This window comes from Ambystoma mexicanum, chromosome 1p, assembly GCF_040938575.1.
Source record: "Ambystoma mexicanum isolate Mex_15411 chromosome 1p, UKY_AmexF1_1, whole genome shotgun sequence".
NCBI lineage: Eukaryota > Metazoa > Chordata > Amphibia > Caudata > Ambystomatidae > Ambystoma > Ambystoma mexicanum.
In genome coordinates, this window is record NC_090921.1 from 507,026,035 (window position 1) to 507,050,806 (window position 24,772).

General features: G+C 46.3%; 1 protein-coding gene across 4 annotated transcripts in view; it reads right to left on the reverse strand.

Annotated features, from left to right (window-relative positions):
• The window catches only part of HDGFL2 (HDGF like 2), a 945,069-nt gene that overhangs the window by 919,697 nt on the left and 600 nt on the right, over positions 1-24,772 (reverse strand). For all 4 annotated transcript variants that reach the window (XM_069649364.1, XM_069649365.1, XM_069649366.1 and 1 more), the window contains exons 2-3: positions 5,314-5,390; positions 5,049-5,187 (exon numbers count right to left, since the gene is read on the reverse strand). In XM_069649364.1, the coding sequence (XP_069505465.1) occupies positions 5,049-5,187; positions 5,314-5,390 (216 nt within the window). The remainder of the gene's footprint in view (positions 1-5,048; positions 5,188-5,313; positions 5,391-24,772) is intronic.

Consider the following 24,772-nt stretch of genomic DNA (forward strand, 5'->3'; position numbering starts at 1 on the left):
GCCAAAGCCAACAGGTTCAGAAGGGGGCCTTTAGGGAGCCAAACAGTTATTTCACTCAGGGCAAGGGAATGATCTGGGTAATTCCTCTAAAACTTGTGTAGACCTATTGGAAGGAGGTCCTAAGTCATATAAAGGATATAACCTAGACCCAATTGCCATTTGACCCGGCGGTCGTCCTGTTAGGCGATGCAGTGGAGGGGAGCTACGCCAACTCAGGATGCAGGGCTGGCCTCATCACTCACATGCTGAGCGCAGCAAGAATCACCATAGCGCAGGCATGGAAGAACAAACAAGGGCCTGTGGTGGCTGCATGGTGGGTAAGACTCTGGGGGGTGATGGCCATGGAGAAAGTGACAGCAATGGCCGATGGCTCCTACTCGAAATACATCAATACTTGGGCACTGTTTCATGACTTCATGGATGATAGGGATCAAATGTACTTTAAACCCAGGTTGCTTCGCAATGTCTCTATCCTATACCCGGGACACCTGAGCAGCGAGAAGGTGGGGGGGGGGGCGGGGGGGGAAGGGAGGTGGTGGGTTTTTTCCTAGGAGGTTGATTATAGACGCTATATTCCACACAAATATTCAATAGTTATTGAAGCGGGGGGTGCGGGTCGTTTTGTTGTACTAATTAAATTTCAGCAGCAATTGCACCCCAGATGGGGGTATTTGGCAAGAAGGACCCCAGCGGCATCATCATTTGATATACACCTTTTTCTTTTCTCTTGATAGATGATCATTTGTGATTCATTCTGCTGAAAAATAAACAGTTTATAAAAAAAAAAAAGTGTTGCATGTTCGGATGTTCGGTTTCTTGGGGACTTCCTGAAAAAGAAATTATTTAAAAGAAATCTAATCCTGCCCAGTGTCGCACATCTGGGCACCCCCAACTCCATACTGAGCACACTGTTCGCCGTGCCCAATGGGAGACGAGTAAAATTCTTTAAAATCCCATTCTGAACAGTCTCCAACTTATCTCACTTCAGCCCCCAAAGTTCACTCCCATACAATAAAGCAATACCCACCTTGCCTCTAAACACTTATTCAGCATATTCCGCCCCCACACCTGCCTGCGATAGTCTTATCAAGCCCCCCCCGCCCCAACCATATCCAGATGTTCCACCCACTTCTTTTAAAGACTAGACACATATAGCAGAAAAACTCCACCACATCGATTTTCTCCCAGGTTAAAATAACAGGAATAGTGGACTGTATGTTTACCTTTACCAAAAATAAACAATTTTGGTTTTGCTCAAATTCAGGTTAACTTATGCATTCTAAAATATTCAGTGGCATAATCTAATCATGCTTTGGCTGATGCCCTCCGGGGATCTGCGTCATCGGCATACAATAAGGTTGCAAAGTGCATCTTCCCAACATGAGGGCAAACTTGACAGTGTACGGTTAAAATCTGCCATAAATAAAACGCACAAAGAAGTTGTGCCAAGGAACAAACCCTATTTCACAGCTCGGTTTGTAGGGAACTCCTTAAGTGAGCTCTGCATTACTAGCCCTGCAAGGAGTGTGGCCAAGAGGTGCACTAGAACCCCAGGTGGTATTGGGGTGTTGAACAGTAAATATTTTCCATGCACCTAAAGACAGCGATCTTTATTATACTAAAAGACACTATTCTTTTTCCCTTTTGCATGGATGTTAGCCGGTATTTGCAACTAGACTGATGCACATAGTGACCGCCATGCCTGCCGGTACAAGACACCTGTGAAACGGGAATTAAGGTATTTAATTGAAATGTTGCGTAATGATAAAATCACAAACTAATGGTTCTGTAATTGTGAGTCTCTTGCACAGAAGCAGACATTGGGGACCCCCTCGGAAGAATAATGAGTCCCCTGTCCCACATTAGAATGGAGAGTGGGTAGGGAGTAATTCTGTCTGATGTGAGCCCAACATGTTGGAGGGGCAAACACATAAAAAGGTCTTGGAACATTATATTTACAGCAGCATAAAGTGCTTTTTTTTAAATTGGTTTCCTATGCAGAATCGAGCTAGAAAGTGGCCATCTTTTATTCTATTCCCTAGGTTGGGTGCCCTGCCTCATCTGATGGGTAGAGGACTGGCTGCATTTTTTGTTAAAGAAATTTGTCCTGAAGAGGACCAATAAAAACGTCATCGAAACCGGTCAACCAGAAAACCTGCTGATATCTAAGCAATTTGTGAGAAAAAGTAAAAAAAAATAATCATGAATGCCGTCTAGATGACATGACAGGTTATGTTAATATATTGTTGAAATGCAATAATACTCATTTTTATTCTATGACAAGACGGAGGAGATCATTATGCTTTAATTTCTTTATTGCCACCAATCCAGCATTTCAAACTTAATTTAAACAACAATGTCTCTGTTTGAGGTAGCAAAAAGACGACATTTTCAGTTTTAAAGGTTCAAAATTAGTCTCTAAGGCTCTATCCTGCCTAAAACTGCAGATCCCATGAGCCTCTACACTCCTGGTAGTCCATGGCTATTCACTCTCCAGCTATAAGAGTCACCAGTCCAAGGTCCATTCCTCTTTCTTTTTGCCGTCAGCCAGTTAAGTGTTTCTCCTCATTACTTTCATAAGTTAATGTATTACGTGTCGCGCAGCACATGTATTTTGACTTGGAGTATTGGTAATAAGTCAGCATTTCGATATGAATATTGATATCTTAACCCAATACGTATTTTAAGATTAATTCAGCAACATCTGTGTATTTTGCTCAACGTGAGGCGGCAACACCGACCTCTTTCCTTGGGTATCCGTGTACGACCGCAGCTTGGCTGCAACTTGTGATCAAACAAACTCACAAGAGGAAAGGATTAAATGAGGCTAGGGTTTTACTGTAAACTCATTTTTAGGAGGAACATACTTCGCAGAGGGTGAATAAATTATGATTATTTACTAATCATTGAATATTCCCACATAAACTGTTCAACAGTGCATTTAACTAATGGACTGGTTCCCGGGTTGTTTTTGGTGATCTTGAAATAATCATCGTATGATAGTTTTCTCTTCTCGTATCCTTTAAGAGAGGCGGTGCCCCAACTTGAATCTAGGGATAGGGTGTGCTTCGGACCAGGGACAGCGCTAGGGAAAACATTGATTGCCTTGTGAAAAAAATACTGACCTGTACTTGTTTGTATGTGATACCCAGACAGGAAGGTCTGTAGCCCCATATGAGGTGTAGTTAAAAAACGAATCTCCAGAGTGGTTGTTAATTTATAACGCACTTATACCAGCGAGTGGTTTCTAAGCACAGGATCAGGATTGGAACCTGTATTGCACCGCGTTGCCTTGCTTCCAAGACAAATGTGTTGCCCTTGGGCTATCCTTCCAACCATACAGCCCCCTTTACTCGGGTTATGGATGCCACTATGTTGATGACTCACTTTATTGGGCAAGGGCCAATACGATTGTTTAACTTTTAATTACAATCAGTGCCACCCTCTGGCAGAACGCTAATGTCAGCAAGAATTTTCTCGACTCCAACTGAGGAAATTAGAGATTTCAAAACAAATACCTTTTATCTAGAACATGGCAATTAGGAAATTACTGTACTGTATAATGCACGTTTGTATGTGAAAACACAGGCAACCAGGGATCTAGGTGTGAGCTCTTGGGGAAGGGAGGTGGGGTCGGCGGTGAAATCACGGTCGTGTACTCGCCACAGAGGGTTAAATAACTGTAGGGGCACTCCAAATAAATAGGGGAGGGAATAAGACAAGTGTCCGTTCTTAATATCCTAGTGTCTATTGGACGTTAATAACTTGCAGGTCGGGCCCGTCTGGGGACAGATGTGGAAATGTTTAGTACTCCATGGTCTGATGCAGTCAAGGCTGCCGAAAAACGAAGCACAACACCCCTTCTATATTGCAGGCAGGTTATCCAAAGTATCTAATGCAGCAGTCTCAGAACCAACTGATAATCGATGGCACAAGTTTAGATGCTCAATGATTTCTTTCCTGCTAGTGGAGGTTGGCAGTGCAAACAAACATTAAAGTGAGAACGAAAACATTAACCAATCATTTCCCCTCACAAAACCATAAGTAGAACTGCGTCCAGAGGTAGAGATGGCAAAAAAGAAATGTGTGTGTATATATATATATATATATATATATATATATATATACACATACACCTATACACACACAGTCTTGCTGTCTAACGCCATGAAAACCACGAGGTCAGTTGCTAGAAACTCCTATGGACAGTGAAACAGTGAAAATTAGCTTACGGATGCTTCTAATGAAAGCGACATGTAAAGGGGGCAGGGAATAAAGTCCATTCCTTTAACTGAAATCATGTGCCCCTTTGTTTCTGGGAATTTCTACAGGGGGATGGGGGGGGGGGTCAATTGATCCCAAATCTTAATTAGAATCTGAAAAACGTGTTGCCTTAGGAACATAGTGACACAAAAGTATAAGGCATATACCGGCCTTCCCTTTCTGTCAGAGAGATAAAAAATAGACCATGCACCAAAACATTAATTTATTTATTATTTTTTTTAAAACGCCAGACGTGACTAGCATGTTTTGTACCTAGTGCATGCAGATAGGGAATTACTCAAGAGGAGATTTACAGATGTATTCTTGGGGGAAAGCTGCTGAATGCGATAATGAACTGCGGAACACGGATGCAATGCACCTAAAACGGCTGGCTGCAAACTGTGAACTCTTAGTGTATATGCACTACTGTGACCGACAGTACAGAGGATGTTGGGGGTAGTCCCTTAAAAAGGTCACAGTAATGTATACAGAGTATGCCAAATGAGAAATTAACAGGTGAAGTAGAAGGGCCAAAGATGTGTAATCATAATAATCAATGCTCACTTGGTGAACAGAACCATCGGAAATCCTATGCAAAGTCAAGAGGACATGCTTCTAAAACATTGGCTTTGTGAAGTAGGCCCACTATGCGAGTGCTTACATTTGCACGGGAGTCTCAGGAACGCAGGGATACATTGCTTAAAAACAACAACATTAGGCTGCAATCAGAACTATTGAGCAAGAAAGTATTGCCAATAAACGTCAATGCGCAGGCTCATACTCACCGGAGGAAGTGTGTAGCTTGCATGGGGGTTATTTTGGATTTCCCAGAGTCCCTCATTGAAGCCCTTTCTCTTATTTGGTTTACCGTACTTGTCTTTGTACTTATCGAAAAGGAATAGATCTTTGGGGGGTATAAAGGCTCTGTTGATACAAAACATTGTTTTTTTAATGAACACGTAAAGTGGTTTTAAAAAGCTTAATACGACATCAGATCAAGATAAACTGTGCAGCCCTTTCGGTGTGGGAGTGTCTTCAAGCACAACTTACGTTTCATGAGTACCAAAGAAGAAGATTGGATACTTGTTCGGAGGAGGTTTGACCGCCCCATCAGCAACGTCATCAATCTGGAAGTGAAGAAGAAAAAACATTTTTTAGCAAAAGTAAAAATAAAACTGACGCCATTAGCACCAGAAAGATCAGTTTTACAACCAAGGGTACAAGTTGAAGAGGGGCACAAAGATGCAGCTTAATGCACCAAGCTTTGGTCATGGTAAAGCAACTCTTTACCACACCAAGCAAAATTAAGTAGTCAAAAAAGGCATAAAGAGGTAAAATGCTTAAGTGAAGAAAAAAAAACATTTTAGGCACACCAAGTTAAGATGGATTATTCTTAAAAATGAAAAACTCTAGTCAATGCAACCTTAAACTAAAAGTTGCACTAGTCTTCTTCCACTCACCGATTACTGTAAAATGGGGTTGTGACATTCTCAATAACACCCACCTCCTGTCTGCTCCAATCAGCTTTGTCTAGAGTCCTTAACTCCTCACCCAGATTCAAGACCTATGCAAATCAAAACCCGTCACACCCATCAGCAGAAAATAGCTACACCAATATTCTGTTAAAAACAAATATTTTCTTGATGACAAATTATGGACTAGTTGACAGTCTCACTTTGAACAAAAACAGCCAAATCATGAAACGATCTTTTTTGCTTCACGCATGTGTATGCATGCGATTTATTAGCAACCAACCGTGGATAATCCATTATCAGCACTTCAACACATCGTTCCTACCCATAGCTAGCGCTTATCCTTGTATACAAATTTCTCCGGGGTCTCACTTGCTACCGTTGGCCTCAACATTATCAATAAATTCCTCCTCCACGTCAAACAATGCTTCTCGCCCCCAACAAAGCGTACTTCCGCCAGGAATTGCAGTGTTTCCGGCAGCGCAACTTCGCAAACACGGAAGAAAACACAATGTGGCTACTTGGACAAAACAACAAATGCAGGGTGCACACGCTTGCAATCAAAAAGTGGCAGCTCATAGGATCAGAAATAGTCGACAAGCAACCTCATGGATTGAGCACCACGCAGGCTCAGAGGGTCAAAATGAAATTGATACAGTCTCAAATAAACGCAGACGAACACTGCCTTTCAGAGCGGATAGTGGACAAAAAAAAAAAAAGTTGAGGGGGGGGGGGGTAGCGGTGATTATGAAGTGCTTTTTATAAACATGGTATAACAAAGGTGTAGGGAGAACCTTCCATTCGGGAAAGAACAAAAGGCACGCACTGGACGCCCGTGATAAACACAGGGGAACGTGATCAGTTCCAAAAATCAGCTCCAGTAGCCCAACAATAAAACGAGGAATAAACAGTTCCATCTTGCATCAAGTTCACCAGACGAAGGTTCAAGCAAGTACTGGCAATGCCAACAGTGTTGGCTTTTGATATGGGAATGGTATTTCCCAGGCATTGCCGTAACTATGTTATGTTAAGACATTTCTAGAGCGCACGGTCACCCTAAGGTATCTTGGCGCTAGAGAGCAGGCATACATCCCCAACCAGAAGCACCCAAAAAATAAAAAATAAAAATAAAAGCCACAAAAGAACCACCCCTGCCTAGAACAAGAAAGTCTACAGCCTTTCTAAAGGCCAAATGATTGGGTCGTGTTTTTATTTTTTATTTTTATTTTTTAAATGGGCAGCGGAAGCTCGTTCCATGGTGTAGCAGCTGCTATGGAGAAAGCCTGTCCTCTAATCCGCATACGCCTGCAAGATGGCACAACAAGCAGGCCTGCAGATGCAGAGTGCAAACAACGATTGGGATGTAGCAAGTAAACTTTGCTCGGAGGAATTCCGCACCCTGGTCGTGCAGTGCCCGGAGGATGATACATACGGCCTTAAACCGGATGCGTTCGAGTCACCGGCAACCATTGGAGGGACCGCAACACTGGGGAAACATGGGCTCCACAAGGAGTAACAGTTGCAATCGCTGGATCAGCCCCTTTAGCTGTGCCAGATAAAGAGAGTTACAGTAAGCCAGGATAGTACCATAGCAGCCACCACCAGTGGACGGAGAGGTGCCGACATCAAGGGGAGCACTAAGCTGAAAGTGACCAGCTTGGCACACGGCTGCCCATGGATAAAGAGGCCGACACGACTACACCCAGATTTTACACCTTCCCCGCCAGCGCAGGAAGGGGACCAATAGAAGGCCAGAAGGAGGACATCCAAAGTGAAGGATCAGGGGGACAGCCCACCACCAACACCTCCGTCTTGTCTCCTTTCAATTTAAGCCAGTTGTGGTTCATCCAATCCCACACAGCCGCCAGGCACACCCAAAGGCACGACAACATCTCAGCCCGATCATGGTCTAAACGGATCAGGATCCGTGTGTCATCAGCATAGGAGTAGCACCCGACGCCGAAGGAGCAAATGAGACACACAAGTGCCCAGAAATAGAACTGGAGAAGGAGGAAGCCTGCGGCACTCCACAGCCAAGTTGACAAGGGGCAGAAAGAAAAGGGGGCAAAGAGAGTCCGAGTACGATCCGCCAGGAATGAAGTGAAGCAGGCCAGTACCTACCCAGATCTATCCATCTGGGCAAGGCGGGACAACAGGATGGGGTGGGCGACAGTGTTGAATGCCGCCGACAGGTCTGAATCAGGGCACCCACCCCACCTGCATCTACCAGCCTGGCCATATTGTCCTGGACAGAGACCAAAACACTCTGTGCCTCTGCCAGGTCTAAAGCCGGATTGAGCAGGGTCCAGGAGATGAGAAGGTTCAAGAAACATAGAAAGTAAGGGTGGCACAAGACTCAAGAAGCTTTGTGAGGAAGGGAAGAAGAGATAAGACCGAAATTAGCCACAACAGTAGGGTCCAATGAAGGCTTCTTCAAAAGAAGGATAACCCTAGCAGCTTTTAACTCTTGAGGGACCAGCCCTAACTGGCAGGAGTTGTTGGCAACTGATCTCGCCAGGATGTCTGGAGCGATCGTTCTCATGACAGCCAAAGGAACAGAAACCGAAGGAGAGCAGGACTATCTTTTGAATGGCAGCCAGTACCGTTTCTTCAGAGAACCTCGGAAAGGACGACTACCTCATTGGACCAGCAGGGTCCATGGTTTGAAGTGAGCGGTTTTCACTACTAGAGGAAGTGACTGCTACATTTGAGATATTCAGACGAATATTCATGATCTTAGTAATAAAATAATGGAAGAAGGCGTCACACAAATCCTGAGTAGGTCCTACATTAGGGGTCACTTTAGCTGGAGGGATTTGACTACTGAAAAAAGGAGCCTTAGGTTGGTATAAAGACAACTCAATGCTCTTGGTAAGATACAATATTTTGTCTGCTTTAATAGCTACTGAATAAGCTGCCGAACAGGGCTTAGGTAATCCTCTAAGAGTAGGATCATAGGCTCTGCGCCACTTACGCTCTGCCGGTCTCAAATTAAGCTGCACTGCCTTGAGAGTCTGAAAACCAAGGCTCAGAGGGCAATCTGTGAGGTTGAATAAGTTGCAGCAGGGCTACCATATCTGCTGCCCCGTGCAATGCTTGAGAGAGTCGGGAGGGAGGCGACCGGAACCGTCTTGAATTTCGCCGTAACCGAGGAGACTAAGCCTTGAATATCTGTGGAGCACCACGAGCGTAGCCACATTCTGGCTGCAGGAGACTTGTATCTCTGTTGCTTCAAACCCACAGGTTACCATAAAGTGGTCTGTCCATAGTACAGGTTCCATTGACTGTATCCTTCTGCAAAGATCAAATCCAATGTGTTACCTAGCTTATGCGTAGGACCAAACACATGCTGATACAATTCATAATGAGACAAACTGTCAAAAAAAAATATATAAAGATTTAAGGCCGGGGGTCTGGGATGATTACATTTCAAATTGAGGTCCCCCAGTACCACCAAGTGTGTATATTGCACTTGGAGGTCTGCCAATAGATCAGTAAAGGAGTACATAAAGGTTTCCCACGGGGGATAATAAATGAGCAAAAAACATATGCATGCAGGTAGAAAAAAAGACTTAAGAGTAGGGCCTCCATGGCCAAGCCGTGAGGGCAGCTAAAATGGATAAAGGTGAGCACTGACCTATAAATGACTGCTATCCCACTCACATGCTGGGGCGGCCGACGGTATAAAGGGATAATCCGATAAACAGGGGGAATGGCCTGAACAAGAGCTGGCACTGAACTAGCCTAAAGCCATGTCTCTGTCACGCATAGAAGGGCCAGGCGGCGCTCTGATAAAAAGGTAATGAATTTCATCTGCATGCGCCGACAGGGAGTGGGTATTTAACATCAGAGAGACAAAAGGGGCTTAGTCACCACATAAATCGGCAGCTGCCGAGAAGAGACTATCCTGATAGATGGATTATTGCTCCAACCAGGCGGAAATGTAGTGCAAGCACCTGCAAATCCATTTTGGAACAATGTTGGTGTCCAACCACCGCGTCCTTGGCACGGACTGGCTTCCCTTAAGCGTGCTGAAGCAACGCCCGCTACACGGGCAACTGGCACGGCACATTTAATTCCGGTGCCGAATTGGAAGAGGCAAAGGTCCGCCACCTGATGAGCTAGAAATAGGACTATCCCCTCCAACGTCATCTCACCTCCAAAATATTAAAAAAATCAAAGTGTTGCAGACGACTGCAATGCAGTGTAAATAAAAGCACAATACAATAGTAAGCAAGTAAAATCAGAGGGCCTTTATAATCGTCTTCCAGACAGGAGCAGCCTCACCTCTCGACTGGCTAACAAGGATAGCAGCTTGAAAATGGTGCATGTACATGGGCATGTTGTGACAGGGCCAGGCAAATGCCCATCTAATACCGATACACAAGCCAAAACTGTTGGCGTTGCCAATGCTGGCTTTTAACAGGACTTCACTGAAAGATACGTGCACAGCTTATAAATCAAATGGTGAAGGCAGACCTTGTTAAGACTAATAACTTATTTACAGCACCAATGAAACGATCAGCTTTCAGGGCACTGCTTTTTGATGGAAGTGCCCGCTAGAGATTTTTCAAAGTGTGATGGGAAACATTGATAAAGTTAGATCAAAGAGATCACAGGAGGGTGTATGTTGGTGTGGAGGGTTAGGCAGTGGGTGGAAATAGCCAGAGAGATTAGCATGGCCAGTGGCAGTCTTTGGGTGGGTAAATAACCAACCACCTACAAGCATTGCCTCCTTCCTCATGTGACATCTCTCTGATGCTGTACTACAATGCATTTGTAGTGGCTTATAGATGGCGTTAACGTGCCACATTATAGGCAAAACAAAAAAGGGACTCTTGGTGCCCCATGGATTGGAACTTTTTTGGCACTGCAGTAGACTTGCCAGGCACGTTGAGTTGCTAGGCTGCACAGGCAGAACATCGGCACATTCAATGCAATAAGCCTGAGAGTTCCAAAGATCGGGTGCCAGCAATTATGTGCCTTACCTAGAAATCGCTTTTGCACCACCCTTTTACCTTTCAAATACACAGGGAAAGCCAGGTTCACATCTAGGGACTACAAATTATGTTGCCCAAGTGTCAGTGTGCCTGTCAAACAAATGCATTTTCAGATCCCACTTATCTAGTTTACCCCATTTTCCCTCCTTATCACAGCCATAAGGGTGTGTATCTCACGGCCTAGGTACTGCAGCCGTCAGATATCAAGTATACAGGATGGCTTGCCAAAAAATGCTCCCCGCGAGCAAGAAACCTAGGCCTGGAGGCTCTGCCATCTGCTTACAACTTAACCACCAGAAAAATACATCCCAAGGCAGGTCAGCATAAGAGCACCAGCAAAGGTGAGAGGTAGACAGCCCAGCATGGAATGTGTTAGGGAGAATTCTCAAAATGTGCCAATTCCCCTCTACCTTAGAGACCCCCAGCTCTTTTGCTGAACTGGGACTCTGTACTCTGTTTTCTGTTTTTATTTCTTATGATTATAGAGTTTTAGATAACTCCATAGGCATCTTCTCGTGTGTGTTACAGCACCCTCAGTGCAGTGACACAGGGATGTCTTTTAGACTTCCCAAAGGTTTAAATACCTTCTCTGGGATAAACTACTGTTTCCCAGAGAACATAAAGTGAAATTGACTTTACTAGTCTTCCCAAATTCCTAGACACAGCACACACCATCTTACACTGGAGCACTGGAGGGGTTAAACACTCCTGTAGCAGTCAAATGCTACCCTTTCCTTTTGAAAAGGAGGGTGGCAGTGGTTTTACAACGAACTACCATGATGTTTCCCAACCGCTAACACCTGTAGCTAAAAATCACAGGAGCCATGTTTTTCAAGATGGCGCCTCAAGCCCCTTTGTTTAAACAGGTCCCGGTCTTTTGTTCGCCATTTCTTTTTGGAAAGGTCCTAGTGTTTGTCTCAGCGCCAAACCAGGTTTGGTCCCTTTGTTCGTGTGCCTTTGGCGGGCTTCAGGACTGAAGTCCGCCCTTGGTGTCTTGAGAGTCTGGGGTGGGCATGAAGTGAGGGAGGTGCCCGAAATACCTTGTGCTTAGGAGACGCAAATGCACTCTGGCGTGATTGGCTGGTTGACTGTCCGGCATGGACAGTCTGGAATGGAATGAAAGGGAGAAAACTGTTTAAAAAGGCGAGTCTCGTGGACTGGAAGGCAGAGTCGACCACTGGAACGAAAGAACCGAAGACTAACTGGAAGAGGACGGCTGCTGCAACTACTAGACCGTTGGTTTGCCCGGTGAAGCCCGGCTGCAGGTCTGAATTGCCAAACTCCATTTGACAGAGAAGCTCCTTCAAGGACAGCTTCTTCCTTTGAGTTGGTGGAACCAATCAACTCATAAAACACCTAGATACCATTCTCAAGGATGGTTAGGTTTTACCAGGGAGAGTGACACCAGTTTGTGTTCTTGAAACTACAGCTACTGGAACTGAAGTGACTCCATTTTGTTTGCCTTCTTCAATGATCCGGTGCAGTGCAGGAGTCCCCCCTCTTGATCCCACAGCTGAGGCTCAGGAACAACGAGATCTGCAGGAACTGCCAGGAACCACGACTTCAGCAACATTTGTTTTCTTCATACAGAGATTCTGTGCCAACCCGATTGAAAGAGCGCCACTCGCGTGAAAGTTCGTGAAACGTTCCCAACTGTCAGCTTGTGACCCCACAAATGATTCTTTTTTCGTCTAAACTACTTCTGAGAACTAAGACTTTACCGTTTGATACCAGAACTGCCCTTTCCTATACAGAACACTAGCCCATTGACTTTGGCCTGGCCTATTGACTTGAATTGAACTATTCTGGTGAACTGAAACTATTTGCACTGCCTAGAAAGTATATGTAATCTATTCCAACTAAACTGCCATTTGGCTCCTTTTTCAGGGGAGCTCAAACTGTCTCCAAAGCCTACAGTTTTGTATTGAAGTGTATTGGTATTAAGTTTTCTTCTAGTGAAATGTTTTATACATGATTGTGTAATACATTAATAAGTGTTTTACCAAGAAACCATGAGTATAAGTGTCTACTTGAAACACTAATTGAAAGTCCTCTGTGTAACTACGTGTACTGCTCACGTTCACTCTTGAGATAAGCCTGGCTGCTCAGCTCGCTACCAACAAACTGTGTGGTAGAGACTTATACCAAAGGTTGGTCTTGCTTACACCTGTAGTCCTAATTGTGCATTGGGCTCCTAGAGGGTACTGCATGTAATTCTGCCTAACATAATGGTGTACACACCACCCACCATGTGTCCACTCCAGATACCCCTTCATTTAGGGACATCAGCTATGCCTTTTAGGCCGGCTTACATTTAGCTAGGTGAGCAACTCCTGTTCACACCGGGTACAGCCACATACTTTCTCTTCACAAAAAAGTCATATCAATTGGGCAGGTGGCTCGACAATACATTGAGCAGTCACAGAGGGTTGTCAACAAAACACATTTGTGAGCATATAGTGGCACCAAAGACCTGGGTTGGCACCCTCCCCCACAATCCTTAGCCTCAAGGCAACCTTGCGTTTACCCACACCAAGTGGCTCCAATATCATAAACCTGCCAGCAAGGGTCTGTTCCCACGCCGGCCATATGCAGCATCTAGTGCTTCTACACCAAACCCATCTCACCTACATGTGCTCACATATGCCAGCAACCACAACAGGATCAGGCCTAGCCTATTCTACGAAACATCATATCTCATGTACATTTTCTTCCTTGTCCACAATTTGTTGAAGGCGGAGTCAACTAAAAAAAAAGTTAATCTTTTTTTTTTTAAGCAATGCATTTATTACAATTATATAACAACCAAACCCAGGTCACAGCGTTGGAGTTACATGTAGGCAAGTACAACAGATTTAAGTGCATTAGTCACATTTGTCGAATAGCCAGGTTGTTACACACATTTTGAGGGAGGCATAATAAGGATCATTTCCGATACAAGCCGGCAAGGAGTTCCATAGAGCGGGTGCAGCGACACAAACGTACTCCTCCTGCTCTCTTGTTATTGAAGCAAGGTGTGAAACGGGCAATACTGGTGCCGGATCTGAGGGCGCGTACCAACATTTTCCGGGTAACACTTCCGTTGAGGTAGAGGGCGGGCCGCTCTGTGGATGCAGAGGCGGGCAAGCAACAGAGTTTTAAAGTCAATGCAAGCTTTGATGGGCAACCAATGGGCATCACGCCTGGTTGCCGAAATGTGAACTAATCAGCGTACGCCAAGTGCAGCATGCAAGGCTTTGTTCTGCAAGATTTGGAATTTGTCCGGGTTGGAGGCTGAAGTGCCTACGAGCAGGACATTACAATAGTCCAATTTGTGGAGTGCGAGTACTCTGGCCAGGGTGAGGCAATCGCTGGCAGTAAGGAATTGGCTGCTTGGCGAGAGTAGCCGGAAGTGTAGGCTATGGAGGAAGCCAATGCATTGATGTGACTGGTCATGGTTAGATCAGATTCCAAGTAGACACGGAGGGCTTCGACACACTTAAAGACCATTATAGTAGAGCCATCAATACAAAAAGGAGGAGAAGCAAGTGTCAAGTTTTAGATGGTTGGGGTAGCTCAAAACGAGGAGCTCTGTACAGACTGAGGTTGTGGGCGGCCATCCAGTTTTGTATAGTGCTGTAGATTTCATTAATGGCAGCCATATACTGAGTATTTGCCAGTGATAAGGATGAGTATTTGCGTGTCATCTGCAAAATTGGTATAGTGTGTCAAGGAAGTCAAACAGCGGTTTAGTATGTTTTGTAGTGTGTGGATGAAAGGGGGGGCTGGAATAGGGTAAGTGGCGGCCTCGCCAATGAACACTAATAGTGCTATCACTGAGGGATGACAATGGTTCTATATAATTCCCCCCCGCCCCCCCATTTTCTAAAGAGGGCATATCAAACATTTTTTTCAGTAGATTTTTTGCGACCCCAGAACACAGGAAAGTGACATCACCACTTTGTTATATAATCGGGCCCCCCCTCACCTCCCCCCGTCACATTTTCTCACTAACATGTACACTTACCTCCGACTCCCGCGGTTAGTCCTCTGCGTGCCAGTCTACCCCTGCATGCACTTGTGTGCGGCCCAGCGGCTGAGAGATTTAGAAAGAACGCTCGGTCCGGTCTTTCTAAATGTCTTTCTTTCCCTTTTGGAAAACAGAAAAAGGTCATTTGTCCCCAATACCAATTTAATCCAGGTTGTGGCCTCAGGGAAGAGCTGAAAGTGGAGGCGGTTGCCGAGGGTGTCATGATTAACCAAGTCAAAAGCAGCCAAGAGATCAAGTAGGAGGAGGATGGCTAGATTGACTAAGTCGCTAATGTTATCGATTTGGATTTTCAGGTCCAGAAGGCCAGTTTAGTTGTCGGTCAGAAGCCGAATTCTCTAGTTCCAAGTAGGTGGTTCTGCTCAAGGAAGCCTTGAGAATAAGCAATGCAGTCCAGCATTTTAAGTAAAAAGGAGACAGATGTAATGGGACGCGATAGTTAAGTGGGGATGGTCTGATCCTGGGAAGGTTTGAGGAATGGTGAGATCTAAGCTGAGCTTATACTGGCATGGACTTCGTTAATGTAAGGATGGGTGCGAGAGTGGGGGCACAGAGCTTAACTACGCGATCTGGACAAAAACCAACCCTACAGCTCGAAGGCTTGAGACAGGATGGTGGCCAGGACGGTCTCCACTGTGACTTGGGAGAAGATGAATGGATTGAGAAGTGGATGTGGGGGGCTCTGAACCAGCAAGTGCGGAGGCTTCAGCTACTATTCTTTTTTAGTTCTGGTCTCTAGTGAGTCTTTTTGTGAGGGCGTTTTGTATGTTGGTACACCATGCTTTAGCTGAACGTTTCAGGGTGTTAGTTGGGGTAGGATTTACTCTCAGTAGGGACTTCTTAAAGCAAGATCACATCCCATAATAAATAATAAAACGAGCAGACACTGCTGTCTAACACTAATCCGAAATCGGTCTCCGTCTTGAAGACTTGGATCTAGACGTTCTCACTCTCACCGAGATGTGGTTCAATGCCAGCTCCATCACTGCCTTCGACACACTCCTTCCTGAGGCCCACAAAATCCTCTCCAAAACTAGACCTAATAAGCCTGGAAGTGGGGTGGCCCTGGTCTTGCCCGAGTGGGTCCCTGCCTCCATCTTGCCTACTCTTTTGAATGCCTCGCCTGCAAGCTTGAAGTCTCCCCTATCCCTCTCTGAACCGGCTGATCTCGCCTCTCAACCCCTTCTACCAAACTTCTCCTTGGCGACTCCAAAATCCACCCCGACTCCCTTGAATCATCCACTTCTCAGTTTCATGTCCTCTGCAACTCCCCCCCCCGTCCCCCTCTCCCTTCTGGCCCGGTCACCATCCCCTCCCCCCCCCCCCATTTTGGAATGACTACTCTCTCGCCACCTGGGAACCCTTGGCCCTCTATCTGAGCCACCCCCCAGCACTGCCAGCCTCGTTCGCGGTCATCCGGCCTACGAAGCGAGTATCAGTCGCTACTTTTGCCTCCACCTTTTTCCCCCCCACCCCTACCTCCGACTGTCCTTGCTAACCTGCACCTCACCATATCCAACACCCTTGAAAACTGCCTCCAAGAACAACAGCTGGTACGACTCCGATCCATCTTCTCTGAAACTCAAGTGCAGAGTTGCTGAACGAAGTGGCAGACCTCGGGCCCACCCTCTGACAAACTCACCTGCTGCCTGCTCCTGCAATACCGCTTCTCTATCCATTCCAAGAAGCAGGCCCCACATCCAAGCCCACATCTCCAGAGCTCTCTCCTCCCCTTGCAGGCTCTCGGCACTGCTCTGGCCTCCCAATGCCCTTCAAAAGCTCGGGACATCCTGACCTCCACACCCATCCCAGCCCCGTGCCTATTCCTCTTGCCTCCTCTCCTCCCTCCTGCCCATAGCACCGGATGAGGCCTCTAAAGTAGTCTGCTTTATGAAGACTTCTTCCAAACAGATGCTCCCCTGCTCCTCCAGAACCGTTAAGGACAAAATCCATCTCTGCTCTTGCTGACTTCCGCAACCACTCCTTTGCCACTGGCTCTTTCCCTCTATCCCTCCCTTGTGCACCCCCTCTTAAAAAAGCTGTCTGTTGAACCCCTCATGCCCGGCTAATTATCACCCCATTTCCACAACCCCCTTTCAGGGTAAACTGCTGGAGAAGTTGGTCCTCCCACAACTAACCCTCCACACCGATCTTGTTGGTGGTCTTCATGACCATCAGCATGGATTCACGGAAACTGCTCTCCTTAACACCTGTGAAACCATGCTTGCAATCTCGATTCAAACTCTCCAGCTGTTCTCATTCTCCCTGATCGCTCCTCTGCTTTTGAAACAGTCAATCCTCACAAAATAACAGACCCTCGGCATCACTGACCAGGCACTGGATTGGCTAACTCGCCCCTCCCAATTGCAATTGGGCTCTTTCTCCTCCACCACCTCACTCTCTATCTGCAGTGTCCCCGACGGGTCTATCATATTGCCCTGGTTCTTCAACATCTTGCCCCTCTCGCTCAGCTCATTTCCTCCTTCTACCCCCCCCCCCCCGACCCCACAATTTCCAGTGTTATGCTGATACACCTAGCTTTCCTTCAAACTTACCTCTACTGCCACCTCCTCTCTGATCCCGGCCTGCCCGTCCGCCATTCAGGCATGGTGTGCAGCCAACAATCTCTGCCTTAATGCAAGTAAGATGGAGATCCTTTCGATTGGAACACCCACACCCTCTTTTCCTCCCACCCTCTTTGGGCCTTCTAACACCACCATCTTGTGAGGCCAAAAACCTTGTTGGGTCATCTTCGATTCCTCACTCCCTCTCAGCCATCATAACATGGATCTTACAAGAAGACTCGCTTCCAGCGCCACCTCGTCAGAGGCATTCTTCCTTTCCTCACCTTCCCCCAGAAGCTCAATGTGTCCAGAGCTCTGGTCCTCTACAGCATGGACTACTGCAAAAGCCTCTCAATCTGCGTCTTTCATCCAACCCGGGAGCCGCCTGCACTTGCAGGCTCTCCTCCCTGGCTACCCCTTAGCACTTCCCTCCAGGTCCTCCATCAGCACTTGCCCACTCCTCCTGCCCCTCCCCATCTAGGCCCAGTAGAACCATGATTGTATTTTACTGTTTTTTCCATTACTTTTTCCGCTTGTTCCCTTCCCCATTTAGCCTTGTGGTGCGTTGAAACACTCAGTTGTATAAAGCGCCTAACAAATGATCAATAAAATAAAAATATATAACCCATAGTAATATCATCTTGTACTATGGAATATGATAGCAGCTTTATTGTAAACCCTGAATGGAAGCCTAGAATTACCAGCATGAGAAGTATTGTTTGCTTTATAAAATATATTCAAGACCAAAACAGCGAAAGAAATCCCGAACAAATTCATTCTTTTAAACTGCATGCAGCTTTATGCACCCTTCCCATTTGTAATCAACCCCCCCTAAAAAAAAAAAAACCTTCAAAGGGTGCATGGGGGACAGGAGGAACATCAATCGCCCAATTGCTGAAATGCCTGCAGCCATCTCATTAATTGCACTTTAATGTGCTTAAATGCAAACCATAGCAGAGCTGTGCCAAGCTCAGAAAACTGGAACAGCTCATCCGTGTGTGTGAGATGTGTGTACCCCACAGGGTCCACCTTAAAAAGGAGAAGAAGGGGCGAGGGAAGGAAAGAGCAGTTGGAAGAAGGAGAACAAAAAAGGTCAACCCCAGCTGGGATTCGTTCCTCTATGTGTGAGTGAGACACGAGTGAATGCCACAACAACAGGCGGGGAAGACGTCAAAGGGATACTGTAGACCATGCAAACAGGATAGATCAACGTATGAGCTGGCCATCACAGCTATGAATAAGACGTTAGTAGCCCAGCCAAACAAAGACTGAGGGATAAACCTTCAACAGGAGTGTCCTACTGCTGCACAAAGCAGTGGAGGTGTTGGACATAGCACACTGAATTTGCCAAATTCTCAGACGAGGAAGCGATGCCCAAGAATCATTGAGGGCTACACGTCAGTACTGAGGAAGCATCTCGTACAGAAGGATAGCTCAGGGACAACGCGTTTGTCTTGGAAGCAAGACAAGACAGCACCAGAGGGTCGAACCCCAATCCCGTGCTTAGAAACCGCAACGCTGGAATTAAGCGCGTTATAAATGAACAACTAAAACTCCTCCCACTAGGAGATTTTAGAGCTGGCGCGCTTCTGCAAAAGGGTGGAGACTCAAGCAGCCACCATTGAGAAGGCAAAAGGAGGAGAGAGGGTTGCAGCAGTGCACACAAAACACTATGGAATGGAACGAGGACATGGTGGCATGGACGGAAGGCTGTTTCAATACAGCACACAAGAGAGCACAAGTGTTACAGGTGTGGTGGAACTTTCCTGCATGGGGGAACTGTGCCCAGCAATGGGACAGTGGTGCACAAGATGTGAAAGGCAGAATCACCTCCAGGAAGTTTGTCAGCAAGGAGTCCTCCATCCACCGACCACAACACCCCCCGATCAAAGGAGAGTGATCCATATGTTAGAAGGGCTACATCTCCACAAGCACGAGAGAAAAATAATTAATAAAAATAGCACCAGATGGTTACTTCAGGGAGTAAGCCAGGAGAATGAGGAGGGGGTGGCGATGCCTGGCACTACTAGAGGATGCCAACACCCACATGCGCCAGAGAATGACTGGACGGCCACGAGAGAAGTTTGGCGATAAGTGGTGGGGGGAAGGGGGACGACCATAAGGGAGGAGACACTGGCAGGAGGAAAGGAGGGGTGGGGGAAGGAAACGAGGCAGTTGGAAGAAGGAAGATAAATAGAAGGTCAAACCCAGCTGGGCTCTGTTCTGCAGTGGGTGAATGAGAGTGCTCGTGAATGCGACGCCAGTGAGGCCACAATAGTGGCTAGTGCATATGGTTTTCTGGTTCCCGATATTGAGGGAGACTATTGTTGCAAGAAATTAGGCAGTAAGGGATCTACAAGCAACCAAATGGTGGGGGGGGGGGGGGAAGAGAACAGGATAGAAGGTTGCTTGAGGAGAGTTGAGCTCCTCCCTAAAAACGTAGAAGCGAATGGGCGAGTTTGGGGTTGATGGAGAGGAAATAGCATTAGATATTAACTTTTTGTCCCTTATGTACGATACCTTAAACTTCAAATGTGTTGCAAGTGTGTATACATTTCCAGGTACCTTAGTAAGTCCCCAGTTAGTAGGAGAGTCAAAAGGAGCTCCTGGCTACCCAGACTGTTATGAAATAAAGAACAAAATATATACAACACCACCCCAGCAGCAGCCCCACAGGTAGGGCGACCTGCATTGACGTCATCACCAGCCTCACCCCGACACCATCCTGGCCTCCAGATGTAAGAAGCTCGACAACAGCAGTCTGTCAAAGACCCCAGCGTTACATCTATGCTCTATGTCCCTGCAGTCGCCCAAAGTTGTTGTGTACACGTTGCTAGGACACCAAGCCAATGCGGATTGGCTGAGCCCCCGCACCACAGAACCAGAAGGCTCTAGCCAGCCTTTCCAACCGAAGGCCGTCCACATAAGGCCATCATTCTGCCTTCGCCAGAGAAATACCTGTGTACACCACCACACACCTAATGGTAAGAACCCTCTCCTGATCCTCAACATATGATGAACTACACCAACTGCAACCTCCAAACGAAGGCCTTCGTACCAAGCCTGCCGGACTATACACTGTTCACCACTCACGGTGCAATCTGCCTCAGTGATCCCCCTGTACTCTAATCAAGGCGTACACTACGGCAGGCTTGCAGCTTGCAATTGAGCTACTGCCGGTGAGTAAGTGTAAGCAACTCTCATATGCTATATGCCACCCATCTGCTCCTAACGCACCCACTGACCACACTGTGGTTTACAGCACTAGATCCTATTCAATTGCATGTTCATTTTTAGTCACCATGTCGTCTGAATCATGCATTTACAAATGAATATTTATTACCATGCTTTGATAAGGAACAGCCTATTCCATTGCTATGGATTAGTGCTCTGGAATGTCTCCAGAATGTCTCAGTCACAACCAAAAAATATGTTTCTGAGCACTATAAGTGTATGCTTTCCTAGGCCCTATCCATATTTCGAAACAGCCCATTCTTTGGAAATGATCACTGCATCAGAATGCCTCACTGCCCCCGCATGAACTCAATCAGCCGGCTCTCTGAAACTGATTACTACAATTAAAAGCTCACTGAACGGTTGATTGCTATCTGGCTATAAAGCAATAGTTTAGCTCTAAAACAGGTTGCCTCATTAATGGAGAGCACTGACTAGCCCACCATTGAACCCTATGACTAGCCTGCAATTAATTGTATGCACTTCGCTATTAGGCCATTATTGATCTGCTATATTCTTATGACCAACAACTGATTCTATGCACCCTGCTACTAGCCCACTATTGACTGGTTGGTTGAGAAATATACATCTCTCACTCACTCACATGGCATCCACTTTCCCATCCCCATACAATGTACCACCCACACCTTTCCTACCAGCACTACTGATAAGCAGAGCCAACTCAAGCCCTAACCTGGCCAGCCATAGCAAAGCGCCCAATCGCATCTTCTTCCCACACAGACCACTCCAATTCACACAAACCCCATGCCTCTCCACCAGAGAAATCAGACTAGGATGCCGCCCTCCCCACATCACAACCCGTGAAAAGCAGCCCAAAACACCAACCACAAGCCCAAGCCAATAATGTCCAGCCACACCGACATTCCCAAGTCCACCCCTGCAACAACTAAAACAGGGGACATCCTAAAAACACAACTCCTCAACGCCCAGCTCATGACACTGAGATTCATGATCTCATCACGGATCTAGACCTAGACATACTAGCCATTACAGAAACCTGGCTACATGAAGCATCTGGTCCATCATCTGCCAAACTGTACCACCAGGATACATCATCCTTCGCCAAGACAGAACATCTACCAAGGGAGGAGGAGTCGCCCTAATTATTAAGGAAACCATTAATGCCAGGCAACTACAGACCACTGAGGCTGACAACTTTGACATACTATCAGCCAAAATATCTCCTTCACCCAACGACACCATAACAATGCACATAGTCTACCGCCCACCAGGTCCAACTTTCGACTTCCAATCTAACATCACTCATACCTTAGGGGACAACCTTAAAACAAAAGCAAGAGTTAATTCTCCTAGGAGACCTCAACCTGGGTTTCAAGGATCCTAACGACAAAAAAAAAAAGCAAAACCCTCGCCAAAGCTCTCATGGACATAAGATTCACCCAACTGGTGAACGACCCAACCCACATCAAGGGTCGCATATTAGATTGGATTGCAGACCACAACTGTGCTGCCGACATCAGCTCCAACACCCCTCGCCCATGGACTGACCACCACCTATTGCACTTCATATCAATAAAAAGCGGAGGAAACCCTAACCCTCCCGTGCCACCCACGATGGCAAAATAAAAAAAAAAAATTTAAAAAAGCTCACTGCAGACCGAATACTCAACCCCTCCTGAAAACATCAACGCTTTCCCAGCCCACATCCAACACTACGATAATAGTTGAGATCTACTACACTTCTCTTTGTACTAGATGTGGTAGCTCCACTACAAAAGAGAAAAAGCCATACTCACTCCATACCGCAAAACGAGCAGCTCTAACCTCTTGGCAAACCAAGCCTTCCACCACGACAAGAGACACCTACCTTCTAGTCGCCAAACAATATAAAAAGACCATCACAAAAGCCAAAGCTGCCACATACAACTCCAGAATTGAGAAAGCCAACTCACAATCCAAAGAGCTATTTGCCATCTACAATGAGCTTACAATCCCTCCCACCTCCACACAACCTACTGAGAAAAACGAAACATGGTTTAACAATATCCAACATGCCATGTTAGACAAAATCAAAACACTCCCAAAACAAAATTCAAACGCAATTCGGCAACTTGCCCAAAACCAACTCACCTCTACCTAAACCTCCACTAAACCAGCCAGCAGGAGGCACCCCTCATAGCAAAAACACACCCAACACCTTCGCATTTAGGGGAGGTAACAATTCCTGAAGTCCTCCTTATCACGAAGCATACCAAGCCATCCATGTAAAGGAGACATCTGCCCAGCCAATATAGTCAAAGACTGTGCCACAGCCCTAGAACCTTTCGTCACCTCCTTCATTAACGCCCCCAGCACCGTCCCTCTCACCCTTAAGGAAGCCTGGGTCCGGCCTCTACTAAAAAAAAAAAAAAAAAAAAAAAAAAAAAAAAAAAAAAAAAAACTACCCTTGACCCAGACTCCCCAAACAACTACCGTCCAATAACCACTGTGCGATTCCTGTTGAAAATTCTGGACAAGGCTGCATATCTACAGATCAAGGCCTACCTGGAAGGGCTCAATATCCTTGGAAAAGGGCAATCTGGCATCTGCCCCCGGCACGGCACAGAGTCAGCCCTACTTGACCTCAATAAACAGCTACTAGAAGCCATGGACAAAAGGCAAGTCCTCAATCCTCTTACTCCTAGACCTCTCGGGGGCCTTTGACTTGGTTGATCACAAGATCCTATGTAAACATCTCACGGACACAGCCCACTTCTCCAAAGAAGCCACTGCTTGCATCACATCCTTCCTGGATGGTCGAGCCATGAGAGTCTTCTCAGACCAGGTGTCTGCCTCTCCATCTCCCATCAGTTGCGGAGTCCCACAAGGTTCGTGCACCTCCCTTACCCTATACAATATGTTCACTCTCCCTTTATTCAGTGACCTAGAAGATTTCAGCATAGCCTTTACCAACTATACCGACGACACACAAATGCTTTTCACGTTAACAGGGAGCTATGAGCAATACATCAAAACCCTCCAGGACATACACGCACACATCCAGGCCTGGATGGCTGCCAATGGCTTATGTTTAAACAGAAATACTACTGGTAGGAACCAAAGAATCCCTTGAAAAAAACTGGACGAATACAGCTCTTTCAGCATCGAGAATATTACCACCTCTGCCACAGTGAAAACCCTTGGGGTCTACCTCGATTCCACCCTATCAAAGGATAGGCAAGTCAGCGCAATATCATCAGCAGCTCTCACATCTAAAATTCTAAATGGTGAAACCCCACCTATCACTAGATAACTGCCTCAACATCGCAAGAGCCACTACCGGTGCAAAATTGGACTATGGCAACAGCCTGCTCGTGGGCACCTCCTCAAAAAACAGCAGCAAACTACAAACTGCACAAAACAGTGCCCTTAGAGCTGCCCTCAGCATCCCTAAGAGAGATCACATCTCCCAGGCAAGAAAAGATGCCCATTGGCTCCCAGTCAAAGAACGCATAACACTCAAGGCCCTCACAATCACACACAGATGCCTTGCCCAGACCGCCCCAGCCTACCTAGCTGAAAGAATACACCAGGTTCCGGCCCATAAGCCAACACATGACCAATACTCTCACCGACTCCAAGTACCAACAATCAACAGAGCCAAAGCAGGCAGAACCAGCTTTGAAGTACTACCCCCCAAAGCATGGAGCTCTCTTCCGCCTAATCTAAGACTAACCGTACCTTACTGCACCTTCACATCGTTGTTCCTCTGTAACCTTGGAACTACTGTCAACACCGTCATTTCAATGTCTACTACTTAACAAATGTCACAACATGCTTTAAGTGAATATTCTGTAACAGCGCCACTATGCCCCTGGGCGCTTTATAAATCCAAATAAAAATAAATCCCAGTCTCCTAGCCATTTTGAGCTCCTCAACCACCTCAGATTCCAACACCATCAAGCCCCACTTCTGAAGACGATCTACAAAACACCCCTCTAGTGCATTACCTCCCCCAAAATTATCCAACTCTCATAGCACACCACTCCCTAGCTCTCTTAAGCTTGTATCGCCTTCAGATCCTCCAGTTACACCAAGTTTGATCTGTCCATGTCAAAACGACTCTCTTAATCTCGTGCAGGGTTTTGGGGTCCTAAAGTATCACCCTCTTGAGCTTAACAAACCCCATGATCCTCCAGATACCGACCTTCCAGTGGATGTGTCCCGCGAGGTGCAATCTTTGTGGCCGGC